The 16,344-nt window shown below is 34.8% G+C and overlaps 2 protein-coding genes across 2 annotated transcripts in view; both read left to right on the top strand.

Annotated features, from left to right (window-relative positions):
* Positions 1-3,051, top strand: part of LOC131058548 (putative cysteine-rich receptor-like protein kinase 9) — a 45,613-nt gene extending 42,562 nt beyond the window's left edge. The window contains exon 3 of the mRNA XM_057992301.1: positions 2,175-3,051. Within this exon, the coding sequence (XP_057848284.1) occupies positions 2,175-3,051 (877 nt within the window). The remainder of the gene's footprint in view (positions 1-2,174) is intronic.
* A 79-nt stretch (positions 3,052-3,130) lies between these two features.
* On the top strand, positions 3,131-4,860 carry LOC131058549 (cysteine-rich receptor-like protein kinase 7). Its single transcript, XM_057992302.1, has 6 exons — positions 3,131-3,248; positions 3,351-3,496; positions 3,614-3,674; positions 3,909-4,143; positions 4,239-4,389; positions 4,492-4,860. Exons 1-6 carry the CDS (start codon positions 3,134-3,136, stop codon positions 4,858-4,860), a joined length of 1,077 nt encoding a protein of 358 aa, XP_057848285.1. The 5' UTR covers positions 3,131-3,133.
* The last annotated feature ends 11,484 nt before the right edge of the window (positions 4,861-16,344 follow it).

The raw sequence follows: 16,344 nt of genomic DNA, 5'->3' as shown, positions 1-16,344 counted from the left end.
ACAAGGGTTGAGGAAACTGCAACTACAGTTTGCATGAGATGTCTGCCACCTATACATTAAATCACTAGTAGAAAGGATGGTGATGGCAAGAAAAAAGATAATCTTTGGATTATATATTTCATCATCAATCCTTATGTCATCAAAGATAGTGACACAAACCATATCAAGGATATCATAAATATTCATTCATATTTTCAAATGATTGGAAAATAGGGCCAAAGAATCCAACCTGTCTGCAACATTATTCCCTTCTCTTTTCGTATGACTAAGTGTAGCATGGCTCATCCCATGAGTGAGGTCCCGACACTTGACAATAAGGTGTTCACATTTCCAGTCAGGTTTGGCTTCATTTTTGGGTATTAAAATAGTGCATTTTGAATCACCTTCTATGATGACTTGATTGTACCCTCTATCTTTTGCAATAACTAAGCCATAAAAAGCCACTACCACCTCCACAACACTTGAAGTTTGTGTCCCCAAATTGGCCACATAGGCTAGGACAAAATTGACCCTGTGGTCGCGTATGACCCCAACCCCACCTACCTGACATAAACTAGATAATGTTAGTTAACTTTCTATTGAATTTATATATAATATATTTTAAGGAGTAAAGATTTTAGAGAGAATGCAAATAACACTATATTATATTTCTCTCAAAAATGCTCTCTTTATTTTATCCCCTTAATCTCTATTACTAAAACAAACCAAATACTATTTTACAAATTAAATTTCAAGTACTACTAATATTATTTTTGTCACATCTTGAAATTTCAAACATGAACATCTTGATTTACACATTCAAAATTACTTTTTATTGATTAACAAAATTACTTTTCAACCTTTTTTTATCCCATTTTTTATACATAAACCCAAATATTTAAATAAGAACAATCTAAACTTTATCTTTATTTTACTATTTCATTTAGTAAAAGTAATTTTTCATTGAAAATGTGTCTCCAAAAAGTTCATTTAGAGGTTTAATGACTTATAATTCCTTAATCCTTGCAAGAGATTTTTTTGTGTGAAGTAAATATTTAATTTGTGGAACTACTCATGTAAGAAATGGGAAGAGTGAGAATACCTTTTCAGTTTTGTTTAGACAAACAACTCTAAAGTTGGTGGAAAATGGTTGATGTTTGACTGGAAGAAATAATGTCTTATGTCTTGATTAGGGGAGAGGGACCAGTACTCATGAGGCCTAACTTCGTCAACATATAGCCATCACATGGAATCTCGTAGGACCTCAATTTTATTTTAGAAATGTAAAATGGACACTTAACTATTTACAACTAAGGTTTGAAGGCGCGACCCATCATGCAACTTGTCAAAATAACACATCTAGTGCGAAGTGTCCAGAAAATGTCTTTTTAAAGATTCGACCAAAACTTAATCTAAAAATCCCTGGTAGTTGAATTAAAAATATCATTAGTAATTAGTATGATATCGTATTTCTATGTAAAATATAACTTATATGCAACTTAAATATACCAAATTCCTATTAGTAATCGTAAATGTGTATTATCTCTAGCTTATATATCCAACATCAACAGACTAATTGTTGAACATACAAAATTATTTGTTGTTAAAAACAACATATTATTATATAAAATACAATTTATATTGAACACAAAGGGACCAATTGTTGAACACTAAAACCTTTGGACAATCACTCACATTTCATGGAAAAAAAAAAGGTGTTTATTATATTCACCTTTTATGCTTGTGATAAGGCAAACTATTAATATGAAATACTCCAATGCATATACATTGCTACTCCAATAATTATACACATATAATAATATTTTTTTACTATGATAAGAGTACTTATTTAAATAAGCATATTTTTTATAAATGATAAAATATGTGGCAAGACTAAATATTATAAGCACAAATAAATGTACAACTACAACCCCTAACCCCTAGCCCTGACCGGTGACCCGTGACCCCTGACCCCTAATGATTTGATTTTTAAAAAAGAATTCTCCACAACCATGTTTACTTTGACTGAAATGCCCATTTAGATCAGCATCGAGGAAGGATCATTGGAAATTCCCAAAGTACGGCCAACTGCCCAAGTTGATCCCGTGACATTTGAATGAAAGTTGACCACGCCGCCTCAACCATCCAATTCATCGCTAAATTGATCACATAATTGTAGTTATGTTGCCTATAAGTTCTAACTGGGTTGCAGAACACGGCGCTGATCTCAGTTACAAAATGATGTGCAGCTCTTACTTTTCTATTCTTCTTTTCTTCTTTGTAATGAATTTTTCATCTGTGATATCCGACTACAGATGGCATGAATGCAATAATGGATCAACTTACAGCGAGTTCAGCGCATATTCTGCTAATGTGAATCGAGTTATGACCGATCTGTTTAAAAATTCACATCAAAGTTCAGGGTTTAACACCTCTTCCTTTGGTCAAACGCCAAACAAGGTCTATGGGCTTCTGCAGTGTTTTGGGAACTTATCAGCAGAGAAATGCTCAGACTGCGCACAACAAGCAAATAGTTCTCTTATGGAACATTGCGCCAACGACATAGGCGGCCTGGTATTTATGGATGACTGCTTTCTGCGCTATGACAACTCTAGTTTCATTTCAACACTAGATACCAACCTATATAAAATATTGTGGAATCCCAGTGAAGTCTCAAGCAACATAGATGATTTCAAGGCCACAACCTCGAGTCTTCTCTCCAACTTGTCTAATCTAGCTTACAACCCTGCAAATAGCCGATTCGCTATAGGATCGGCCAACTATACCACATCCCAAATTGTCTACGGGCTCGTTCAATGTTGGAGAGATTTATCCATCAATGATTGCAGAAAATGCTTGGTTAAAGCAAGGAACACTGTGGAGGATTGTTGTTCTGTTAACCAAGGAGGTCGGGCTCTGTTAGGAAGCTGTGTGGTCAGATTTGAGTCATATTCTTTTTTCGACACTACAGAGGTATCTTCACCACAAGCTTCGCCACCGACTCCAACAACTTCCGCACCTCCCACAGCAGGCCAGAACCAATCAAAGAGTAAGCACAACCACCTCTTTTAATAATTGTTTGGATTATATCTTTGATATGTTTGTATTGAAAAGAGTCTTTTCTGCAGAGAAGCACTCAAAAGTACCCATTATTATGGGAGTTGTGGGAGGCTTGATTCTGCTGCTAGTTATTTGTCTAATTGCAATGAGGAAAAAAGTGAGATCTGTCATTTTTGGGAGCCCAGTTACTGTAGATACCGGCAATGAAGGTGCTGCTTCCAATTTTTTATCTCTGTATTTAATTTTCTTCTCTCTTGGTTTTAGTTTAACAGTAAATTTTCTAAGCTTTTCCAGTTTTCATTCTTGTACAGAATGGCATGGATATTCTGCCGAATCCGGGTTACTAATGCAGGGCCAGCAACATTTTATCATGAGTTTAGATGCATTGGCAGAAGCCACACAAAATTTTCATGAAAATAACAAGCTTGGAGAAGGAGGCTTTGGAAGTGTATACAGGGTGGGTCTATAATATATTTTTGAACTGAATTAACACTCTAGTCGTAGATCAATTAGGCCATTTTGGGGAAATTTCTTAAGAGGCTTGCGATCCTCTAATTCTGCTTTGCTCTTTCAGGGAACAACTAGAGACGGAAAGGAAATAGCAGTTAAAAAGTTGTCTGCAAGATCTACGCAAGGTAAGAAAGAATTTATGAATGAGGTGAAGCTAATATCCAATGTTCAGCACCGAAATCTTGTGAAGCTGTTGGGATGTTGCACCGAAGGAGATGAAAAATTGCTTGTTTATGAATATTTTCCCAATAAGAGCTTGGACACTTTTCTGTTTGGTAAGTTACGTTCTCTTTTTATTCATTATAAATTTGTTATTTTGCAGAGTTATTGAAGAGTGATAAATAAAATTGATGTTGCAGATCCCGAAAAACGTAGACAACTAAATTGGCAACAACGCTATAACATCGCAATTGGAATTGCTCGAGGTCTTCTCTATCTTCATGAAGATTCACAGATGAAAATCATTCACAGAGATATTAAAGCAAACAATATTTTACTTGACGACAAGCTTAATGCTAAAATAGCAGACTTTGGTTTAGCGAGACTTTTCCTTGAAGACGAGACCCAAATCCAAACCAGAGTTGCAGGCACATAGTAAGCACTCGCAACATTATATGTGTGTTTTTTATTTCATATGGGTGATGTTTAATATTATTATTTTTCTAACTAGGGTTCTGTTTGCGCTGCAGCGGCTACATGGCTCCAGAGTATGCGATGAGAGGGCAGCTGTCGGTAAAAGCCGACGTTTATAGTTTTGGCGTGCTAGTGCTTGAGATTGTGAGCGGAAGAAAAAATACAGATCTCAATCTTCCTCATGAAATGCAAAATTTGTTGGAATGGGTAATAAATCCAATTTACCACCATATGTTTGCATTCAAAAAAGGTTTTCGATGCCAAACGCCGAAATCAAAATGAATTGATTATGTGTGATTTGTGATGCAGGCATGGAGACTGTATAGAGGAGGAGATGTGATAAGTATGGTTGAGTCAAATGTAAGAGAGAGTTGGCCGAAGGAAAGCGTGGAACGATGCATTCACGTTGCGCTTTTGTGTGTACAAGCCGACGCCACAGTTCGTCCAGCTATGTCAAATGTTATTATGATGATATCCACTAATGCGTTCGCATTGCCAAATCCAACAAAGCCAGCGTTTTTGAGTGCCTCGGCTTCAAGTGAAGAAATAGGATTAGAAAAGCGTGAAAAGGGCACACCCACATTTACAGAGTCGCAGTCGTCTGGAACGACCGCTTCATCTACCTCAGGCGTTCCGTCTGTAAATCAAACCTCCATTACCGACGTGGGGCCAAGATAAAGTACGTCTACAAAAAAACACTGATAATTGTATATTAAGTCATATTTTATTAATTTATTAATGTTGTTATGTGATATTAAATGATTTATTGTTTTAAAATTAAGAGATACATTTTATTTAAGTATGGGTGCTTATGATCAATTGTAACAGCTTTAAAAATACTAGTTTTGATACTAGATTATTAGACATTAAATCAACAAATGGTATCACAATTTGAAGTTGTAGGAAGGTAATAAGAGGAGAGTTGTTCTTTATATTTGAAAGAAAGTGGCATCAGTCTTAAGGTTGTTTCATATTCAACTCTTATGAAAGCATTTATCAAGGTTGGACATTTAAATGTGATTCCAACACTTCTCATGAAAACAAAGATTTATCGTTGTATTCTGAACAAAAAATACTACATACATCATTACATCATGATACATGAGCCTAGGGTTGAAGTATCAATTTTGTTTATGCATGTTTACTAATTCAGCTCACAATGAGGTTTGTATGGGTCTTGAAAGGTTATCCTTATTGTCTTGTTGTGCAGCTAACTTATTTATTTTGCGTGGTTTGTAACAACTATGTCTTTGTTCATTTTTTTACATTAGTTGTTTTTTGGTCTATCTTGCTTTTCTAGTTTTGCAAGTACAAGTTTTTCTTCTACAACTAGCCTATTTTTAGCCTTGACTTTGTATTTGTAATTATTTCTCTTAATCCAATAAATAAAAACAAATATTATCATTAAAATTTAAATATTCTCAACTATTGAGTCATCTCCCCTATCTTCTAGGTAGAAGCATGGGGATTGGGAATAGTAAAAGAGGTAGAATTATATAACTATGATTAGTCAAATATTTAATCATATTCTACTAGAAACATAAGTAGATTATTTTTTAATTATGAGCAAAGAGAAACAAAATGGTTTGAATTTGATTGTTGTTTGTGAAAACAATGCTCAAATGTCAACAACTAATCCTAAAATATCATTTGTGATGTGTATTAAATGTATGAAAAAATAATTAACTCCAAAAATTCCATGTTGGTTGTCAAGGACTTTGAGGTATCAATGATTTGTAAATTAATCAGGTGGCTTATAATCAAAACATTAGAAATTGAATTAAATTAGACTACACAAAATATAAGTACAATAATCTTGAGGCTCTTGAATGTAAAAAATTAAAGTGAATAGAAATGGTCAAATCAGCCCTTCAATTTTTAACTTAACATCAAAGTCTAGGAACATTAAGCTTTAGCGATACGCGATCTAGAAAATATTGAGGTTATTCATTATCGATAACAAAATTCATGTTATATTGGATTTCGGTTTCGGGTCCCTATAAAACCCATTTATCTTAATCAAAAACAAAATTCAAGTTATCTTAATAATGTAAGCCATCTACTATCATGGCAAATTAATTCATTGAGAACATTAAACTAGTGTATGCACATGTTCACAAATGGTCTACAACACAAAAACAACATAAATAGAGATTGAAGACACAAAAGAGAAGAAAAACACTAAGCTCCAATGAGAGAAAAGAAGATTTAACAAATCCAAAAAGAAAATGTCATAGGCATCTCATATCATTGTCTTAGATATCTATTATGAGTGTTATATCATCACAAAGGTTCATTGGGACTTCAACTAGATTTAGAAGCTTCTACATGCATATTCTTCCTCTACAACAGGAAAAACTTTTCACACCCCACTTGAATATTCCATATGGGTGTTAAAACAAGGTTTACCGAATGAGAAAATCTATAATGTAACATCAAAATTACTTCAAATATAGGCATCATTTACTCATCTATGGTGCCCTATATGTGAAAAAGGTGTACAATGAATTGATTCAAGGAAAATTTAACCCTTCACCTTATGTTATATTCTCATTACGAGAAATGTTCACTAATCTGCTTACTAAATAATTCATCACCTCATGTCAAATTCATTGGGGACAATGAGAAATTGTCACTAGGATTTGATTATTTGAGATGATAAGTTGGCACATACCATGATGTTTCAAAAATTCTCCCTATTATAATTAACATACTCACTATATATTTTTTCAATCGGATCCAATATTTGCACATTGAACCAAATAAAACAATGATAAATTATACCATCTGAAGTACCCTTAAATCCACCAATTTCTTATTGTCATGCATAACATATCTTCAAATTTGGTGAAGAAAAGTGTGAGTGCAGCTCACAAGTGCATGTGATGTAACTAAGTTAGAACTAAGCATTCACCACTAACAACAAGCAAGAGGAAACCATAAAAAACCAAGGATAAAATAAACATTTCTTCATTATATTTCAACCACCCTTCGCTACAACAGAAAATAATCCTACTTAATTACAAACTAAAAATTTCCTTATTTGGCATATTTTTACAAAATCCAAAATTTACTATTTTAGGTAATTTTCAAAACCATCCGAAAAATCAACAAAACTTCTAACAATCTAAAAAACATAACTATGGAACATGTTGCCAACTTTATAAACTGATAACAATTACAGGTTCAAAAAAAAAAAAAATAGAAGTTACACAAGAAGAGTGGCAACATGATCTTCAAAGACATAATCTCATTCTAAACCTTCAACATTCATCCTATCTTCTTTTGATAAAGTATATTTGGAAAGAAGATTCATTATACTACAAAGATATATTATTTTTATGTTAAAACTCTCAATTAAAAGAAGACAGACTATCTCAAATGCAAGATTCATCAATAGGATGACACTCACGTTTTTTAAAAATGTATCTTGTTTAAAGAAATATTTATGAACTAGAAAGACCTCTAAAAGAAGATGTCAATAAAAATGTGGTTGAATGTTTGATATGCCAAAGGAATAAGGGTGATAAAATAAAGATTCCAATCCTCTTACAACCATTAATTCAAATACAGTTTTGAGAGGAAATATCAAAGGACTTCATTACAGGGCTACCATAGTCTAATAATCTTGATGTAATTTTAGTTGCTATGGATCATAGACTCACAAAGTATTCACAATTTTGTGGACTCTCTCATTCATTTCATGCTAGTATCATGGCTAAAGTATTCATGGAAAATGTACAAAAGTTTCATGAAATTCCTAAAATCATAGTGAGCGATCATGACCCTATATTCTCTAACATATTTTGGACAGACTTGTTTATTGTTTGGGTATGAAACTAGAACATAGTTCCTATTATCATCCACAACCAGATGTCCAAACAAAAACTATGAATAAATATTTTTAAAGATATTTATGTTGTTTTTCCTTTGATGAAATCATAATGGTCTAAATGACTACCACTAGTAGAGTGATGGTACAACACATCATTTCATACATCCACTAAAATGACTACATTTGAGGTTCTTTATGGCTACCTTCCACCATTTGCACTATTTCTTATTTAACTTAAGGAAATTATTAAGAAAAGAGTGAAACATTGCCAAATGGAACAATTAGTAAGTTTCTAATCAAGTGGAAGAATACGTCAATTGAAGATGCAACATGAGAAGGTGAACAATTTATTCTAAAAAATCCATAACTGCTAAGCATTGAGGACAATACTTTTTTGAAGAGGAGGGACATGTTGGGTTGCTAATAGTCTATCCCAAAATATGAACCTGTAGCGTCCTAAAATTGTGACACTTGCAATTTCAACTGCATTTGGGTCTTCACGATGGCGGCACAACACTGAACCTGAATGGAGACCCTGAAACTTGTTCATGACATCAAAAACTGCATTTTTCAGCACCCTGGCCTGATCCTCCTTGCACCCTGCTGTCCCTGGAGGTGGGACCATGGCGCCCAGCGCCCTGGTCCTTCAGGACTAGGGCGCCCAGCGCCCTGGTCCCCCAGGACCATGGCACCCAGCGCTCTGGTCCCTGGCCCTATTTTGGGCCCGATCTCTTTTGGGGCTTCGGGTCTTTAAGTTTGCAAATTGGAAAATAATCTTCCTAGGTCGGCCTAAGGTCGGAAAAATCAGTCTTTCAACCCTAATTGGCAAGTATATAAACTACATTTCCTCTCCCATTTTGGGAAGGAAGGACATATATGTACAAGACACGGAAACGATATTCAAACATTCAAGCATTCAAGCATTCAAGCATTCAAGCATTCCTTCAAGCAATTGATCATTCTAAGTCTCCATTCAAGGCTAGGTGTTGCATTCAAGACAAGGATTCAACCATTGAAGAGGAGATCACATACCACATACAACATACAACATACAACAACATTTACACCTTCGCATGTAAGAATACAAACATTCTTACAACAAGGTATCAGTACTTGTTTACATTACAAACATTTACATTTACAGCATTCTCATTTCTTGGTTAATTCCAAAACCGGGGTTTGACCTAAGGGCAAACCCCTAATCCCTAACCCCCCAATCGTCCTCTCTTTTCTGTGTGTAGGTTGCAGGTACGCGACTCTAATTGAAGATCTGGAATCCTTGTGCAGAGACAAACAGATCCCCCTTCGTCTCGCGGATTTTTCGGAGGACCGTGTGCACGTCGGGCGCCATCGTCTTGTCAACTTTCGCCCGAATTCGCAGAACAGCATCATTTCGACATTTTACTGCTAATTCCAAGTCCGCAGCTTCATCCTATATTCCTATCTCCGTTTATAAGCGAATCTTTCTTGCTTCTACATGCATTCCTAGTTCAATCTTTCTATCTACAATCTTTACAAAAGAGCGTATCCTTGATGTCTCAACCCTTGAAACTCATTTAGAATCCAATCCTGCATTGTGTGGGATTGGATCTTGTGGGTTTCAACCCCTCTTTTGAATGTAAAGTCCCTCCTAAGTGAAAATCGTCAATCCTAGTGACCCCCTTTCTCCTTGGAGTGGGGGAGAACACCTAGGGTTTGATTTTCCGCTTTACATTTTGGTGAACCTGACGTGAACATCCTTTCTAATTATTCATGGTTAGATCTGAAAAATTTGCTTCCTTAATTACATTTCCATGTTTGATCTTTTGCAAATTTTAGAGGTTAATTGCATAAAAACCCTAAAATTTTCTTTTTAATAATTGAGCTTGCGAAATGTTTAATTGTTAATGCTTGTTTCAGATCTACCCTTCTACTGCAAATTATCAAATCGTATCTGTGCTTTAATTTTGAAAATTAAGTGGTTAAGTGTCAAAACCCTAATTTTTAAAACCCTCTTGATTCAGCCTTTGACTGATGATTTCACTGATTAAAACACCTCCAAATCGGCTGTAACTTTGGATTCTGCAACAAAATCATAATATCTTTCATCCCTAAAAATTTGGAAAAAAGTTGCGAGGACCGTGTGCACCCCGAGCGCCATTGTCCCCGACATTTTTTCCAAAATTTTGGGAGCTAGATCTTACTGTATTTTTCTGCTAAAATCCAGAATTTTGGTTGATTTCATCAATTCTAACACTTTCAAAATTACAGTCAAAGTTGGTCTAGGGATTGCTTGGATTAAGGCTTCTAATCATTCAAAAATTGTTGAAACTGAAATTCATGTCAAAATTGTGTTTCTTACTATCCTAAATATGAAAAGTGTGTTGGCATTCATTTGAAATTTCAGTGCTTTATTCAAATTTTTGCAATTTGTGACTTTTGAAATTAGATGTTTAATTACAACAACCTTGATTTCCACTTTCAAAATTGAATTTTGTGTGAAATTGAGTCAATTTTTAAATTTCAAAACCTACATTGCTTTTAGTATTCCCTCTAAAATCATAAAATTCAAAATTTCAGTTTCCCTCTCTTTTTCAAAATTCAAAATTTTGCATTTTTCAACAATCTTGGTAGGGTTCAATTTTGAGATTGCAACTTTAATTTGGCCTATCTACAGATCGTAAAATCACTCAATTTTTTCAGGTTAGCTGTAAAATCATCATAACTTTCATCCCTAAAAATTTCGAAAAAAGTTGCGAGGACCGTGTGCACTCCGTTCGCCACGGTCCCGGACATTTTTTCTGAAATTTCGGGAGATTGTCCTGATTGTATTTAACAGCTTAAATCTAGGAGATTGGCTGATTTTATTGAAATTTGCTACCTCTAAAATTCAAAATCTTCTCTCTCCCCCTAGTGCATGAGTTTTACAACAATAAGCCCTACTTACACTATTCCCGTTAGACGAAGCCTTAGAATTAAGTCTTTCCAAGGTTTAATTACTGAGAAGATGGAACCTAATTTGAATGGCCTTTTTAACGAGGACACGGGTAATTCCTCTAATCCTCTTAACGATGAAGAAGCTCTCCTTGAGGTTTCTGAAGAACAACTTTCGAAATTGGATAACCAATTTGACGATTTTCGACAATGGATGTCTCAAGAATACCCTGATAGTCAAGCTCTTCCTTTAATTGAGGGTCTAAAACGTATGCTTCAAAGTGATAAGAATGGAATTGATATTTTGCGTGGTATTGCACACATTGTGGATTCAAATGTGATGCCTATGAAGAGTTGTGCCGAAACTTTGGGTTATACACAACCTCCTACACAAGACAATCATTCTATTCCTTTGACAACTTCTATTGCTAGTATACCTACTTTTACATCAAACATAATGACTACTTCAATACAAGACATTCCTCCTATGATCACCAGTCATTTAATCCTTCTTCTTCAATTAACCCTCTTCCTTCATTTAATCCAACTTCTTCATTCATTCCTTCAATGAGTGTTCCTATTACATCTCCACAAATGAACCTGGCGCAAGGGGGCAATTCATTTAATCATTCCATTCCTCCTTGTAGTGTTCCTCCTTTCCAATCATCTCCTATGACTAACTATCATAGTGTCCCGCCACCTTACTCTCTACCTTCTTTCAATAACATAATACCTCCATCTCAATCTAACACGTCTAATATGAACTCCTCGACTGAAGCGACCATTAACAATCTTGCACAAACTGTCTCTTCTTTACAGCAACAAATTGCCTCTATGAATCAATCTAAGTTTAGTGTGCCCACATTTGATGTTGCGAGCCCACTTTCTCTTGACATTGTTCGAGATATTCCCCCTAAGCATGTTGAACTCCCACAACTGGAGCTTTACAATGGTAAAGGTGATCCTCTAACACATGTTAAGACCTTTCAAACAATATGTACTGATTTTGCTTATGACCAAAGATTGCTTGCAAAACTGTTTACTAGAACATTAAGAGATAAAGCCCTACAATGGTATTGCTTGTTGCCTTCTTATTCTATTACTTCTTTCGAACAACTTGCAAATGCTTTTATTCAACAATTTCAAAACAATATAAGTCCTCAAGTTACTTTGATTGATTTAATGCATTGTAAACAAGGTGTTAGAGAAAAAGTGACTGATTTCATTGGTAGATATAAGCATTTGTATGCTCAAATCTCTTTTCCAGTGCCTGACAATGATATTCAAAGAATCTTTATTTCTAATTTACAAAAAGATATTAGAGAAAAACTTCTATTTTCTGAGTTTACTTCTTTCCAACAGTTGTGTGCAACTCTTCACAATTATCAACTAACTGTGAGATAAATGGAACAAGCAAATCCTATGGCTTCGAGTGATAAGGGTGATAGTAGTCAGCAACCATTTGGGAAGTTTAAACTGAACAGAGAGTCCATTAAATTCAATGAAAACATCATCAACAACAATGTGAATGCAGCATCAGGTGTGCCTCCTATTTCTAAGTTTTTCAAGAAAGAAAAAAAGTTTACTCCTCTGAATGAATCATTGCATAGTATTATGAATAAGTTATTGGAACAAAAAGTGCTTACTCTTCCTCCTATAAGGCAAATAGATCCTACAAAGATTAATTCACCCTATTTTGATAACAAATCTTTTTGTCAATTTCATCGTCAACCTGGGCATGATACTGAAAAATGTTTTGCTTTAAAGGGTAAAATTCAAGATTTGATTGATAATAATACTATCTCTGTTTCTGGTGTGAATGATAAAGGCAATACATCTGTAGCTCCTCCTAACCAAAATCTTCAGATTTTTACTGATCCGTTACCTTCTCATACCTCTAATGCGATCGATACTAATGATTCCTCTGTCTCACCTGATGATCTTGTGTCTATGACTCCGAATGTGATTAACTTTGTAGAGCAGCAGAAAATCCCTAAAGAACCTTCCATCACCTTTGATTCTAGTGAAACTATCAGGGCACCTGATGGTCCTTTATATATAGTTGCAAAAGTCAAGAATACACCTTGCCATGGAGTGCTTATTGATCCTTCTTGCATGGTTAATATCATTACTGAAGAATTTCTTTTTACTTTGCAATTGAATCAAGTGATCTATGACGAAACAAGTGTGGTTGTGAAATTATTTGATGCATTTTCTTCTCCTGCAATTGGTTCTATTACATTACCTATTGAGGTCCATAACAAATCCCTTGATGTGAGCTTTGCTATTATTCCATCGTCCGAACAATTTCGTGTGAAGCTAGGCTATCCTTGGCTATCTTCCATGAAAGCTATTGCTTCTCCTATTCACAAGTGTTTGAAATTTTCCCATAATGGTGAATTTGTTACTGTCAGTCATAGTCTCTTTAAACCAGCTGAAAGAACTTCTAGCGTTCCTATTAATTATTTTTCGCCTAAACAATTCCAATCTCTTCCACCGCGAAGTGATCATCTTTTCAAATCTTATCAAAAGTGGAAAAAAGATATGATCCTATCTCTAAGTGAACCTAGAACACCCAAACTTGATATTCCTATCATTCTTGAGAAGGAAGTTGTTCCTTTGAAAGATAAAACTAATGTCTTTCCTCAAGAAGATTCCCAACCCATCCCCATGGATGTGACTATGTCTATGCCTAATAAACTTTCTAAAAGTAGACCTATACCTCCTCGTCATGATGGACTTGGTCTCCTTCCTAGACCAAATACTCTTCCTTTATATGGAGCAGTTCCTCCTCCTCCTTTTTATGGAGAGAAGAGACCTTCTTCTTCTCCTATTATCCAACCTAAGAGACCACAACCTAAACACCCAAGTGATAAGGATGAGAACATTCCTCCTCCTCAATCTGAGCACGATGGTTTAGGGTTTTTTGGGCCTTTTGAGCACGATGGTGAGCTTTGTTTTGTGCCAAAGTGCCCAAATTTTTCAACTACCCCCATATTTTGCCTTGATTTGTGTGCCCTTAGCTAAATTGACCCGTATAGGCAAAAAAAATTGCTTCAAAGGTCTCTGATGCCCAAATTGGTCGAATTATATATGAAAATTTTTGGAATCGGCCTCCTGAAACCAACCGTGATATCCTTTTGTACCCAAATTGCTCTGAAAAATAGGTGCCCCTTGGATCACACAAAAAATTGAATCTTCAAACACTCACAGATCTGGCCCTGTGAATCAAAAATTAACAAACAAAGGGTCAATCTTGAGTATTTCAGATACGTTGGATTCAATGGTGAGGTCCAAATCAACCCAAATTGCACAGAAGACCTTCTATAGGTAGAATCTCCCAATAAAACGAACAGGAAAGCCTTATGTCTAAAGCTCTGATACCATGTTAAAGTTGTGGAAATACAACCTCACAAAACCCAGTGAACACCTGTATGCAAATAACCTGTCACAATAATGGAAGATTCACAAAACACAAAGATTGCTTTGAAAAACCTAGACCAAAAGAATACAAAATGATAATCAGATATTGAATTACAAAAGGGATCAATCCTTATAAAAAGAGATCAAACCTAAAAAAGAAAACCCTAAAAGCAATTAATTATTAATATTCCTAAGTTTAGCTTCCTAAATTTAGCTTAAGTGAAATAGAGAAAAGGTGACTTAATTATTAAATCAATATGATTTAATTAATTAAGTAAACTAATACCTTTACTCTAACAACCCCTTTAAGATGAAATTAGGGAGAAGCTAAAAAGCTAAATGCATGAAGCAAAAACTGCAAGTACATGATGAAGGCAAAAAAAGTAAAAAAAAAACACAAGATTGGAGATACATGAAGAATAGATAAAAAGAAAGTCATCCCATGCAAACGAGAAGTTTCCACGACGTCATATGTCCAAGTAAATCACCAGAGTGTGAAAACACAAAAAACTGAATAAAATGTACTTGAAGTAAAATATGGAAAATGTGCATAGATGACTGTGAAGAGCTCTAAAAGATCATCCCAACGTTGCTAAATCGTGAAAAAAAAGAGAAACTGGCTAAAAGTTATGAGCTCGGGACTCAAAATAGCACCTCTGACTTCAAATGGCTATAGAATGTACCATTAAAAAAATCAGATGATAAAACCTACATATCTGGAAAGTAGACAAAACCAGCTTTCCAACGATATCTTGTTTATCAAAAAACGATATTGCATGCCCAAGTTATGGCCAAAACAAAAAAAGCCCTCTTTTAGGGCACAAAGAGGGTCACAAAGAGCCATAAAGCACTGACTGTACTGCTGACGTCATCGCTAATGCAATGTTCTTTTGTTGCAAGGGGTTGACTTTTTTTTTTTTAATTAAAAAAAAAATCTTTTTAACATGCACCAACTTCAATTCTATTTTTTTACAAAAAAAAATAAAAACCCAACAATCAAATTTTTTTCTTTTACCAGCCAGTTGATTTTTTTTTTTTTGAAAATATTTCTGACGTAGGTGCAGGTATGATTGTACAGATTTTTGGTTCCTGAAAAACGTGCCAATAAAAAATCACCAAAAAAAAAATGACCTCCGATTTTGATGATTTGTCAAGCGATTTAGGGGTTTTTTGGCCTTCTGAGCATGATGGTGACCTTTGTTTTTTTCCAACGTGTTGAAATTTTTTGGCTACCCCCAGATTTTGCCTCGATTTGTGTGCATTCAGCTAAATAGACCCGTACAGGCAAAAACAATTGCCTCAGAGGTCTCTGATGCGCAAACTGGTCGAATTATCTATGAAAATCTGTGGAATCAACCTTCTGAAGCCAACCGTGATGCCCTTTTGTGCCCAAATTGCTCCGAAAAATAGATGCCCCTTCGATCACAAAAAAATGTTGAATCTTCAAACCCTCACCGATCTGCCCCATGAATCAAAAATCAACAAACAAAAGGTCAATCTTGACTATTTCACACGTGTTGGATTCAATGGTGAGGTCCAAATGAACCCAAATTACACAAAAGACCTTCCATAGGTAGAATCTCCCAATCAAACGAACATGAAAGCCTTAGGTCTGAAGCTCTGATACCATGTTAAAGTTGTGGAAATACAACCTCACAAAACCCAGTGAACACCTGTATGCAAATAACCTGTCACAACAATGAAAGATTCACAAAACACAAAGATTGCTTTGAAAAACCTAGAGAAAAAGAATGCAATAATGATAATCAGATAATGAATTATAAAAGGGATTAATCCTTATAAAAGGAAATCAAACCTGAAAAGGAAAACCCTAAAAGCAATTAATAATTAATAATTAATAATTAATTAATTATTAATATTCCTAAGTTTAGCTTCCTAAATTTAGCTTAAGTGAAATAGAGAAAAGGTGACTTAATTATTAAATCAATATGATTCAATTAATTAAGTAAACTAGTACCTTTACTCTAACA

The sequence above is a fragment of the Cryptomeria japonica genome, chromosome 4, assembly GCF_030272615.1.
Source record: "Cryptomeria japonica chromosome 4, Sugi_1.0, whole genome shotgun sequence".
Classification (NCBI taxonomy): Eukaryota; Viridiplantae; Streptophyta; class Pinopsida; order Cupressales; family Cupressaceae; genus Cryptomeria; species Cryptomeria japonica.
The sequence above is the reverse complement of the archived record's forward strand: the minus strand, read 5'-3'. Positions and strand labels throughout refer to the sequence as shown.

Coding starts and splice junctions, on each gene's coding strand:
- LOC131058549 (XM_057992302.1), top strand. CDS start 3,134: ATGGGAGTTGTGGGAGGCTTGATTCTGCTGCTAGTTATTTGTCTAATT. Junction 3,249..3,350: donor TGTAGATACCGGCAATGAAG/GTGCTGCTTCCA, acceptor ATTCTTGTACAG/AATGGCATGGATATTCTGCC. Junction 4,144..4,238: donor ACCAGAGTTGCAGGCACATA/GTAAGCACTCGC, acceptor TTTGCGCTGCAG/CGGCTACATGGCTCCAGAGT.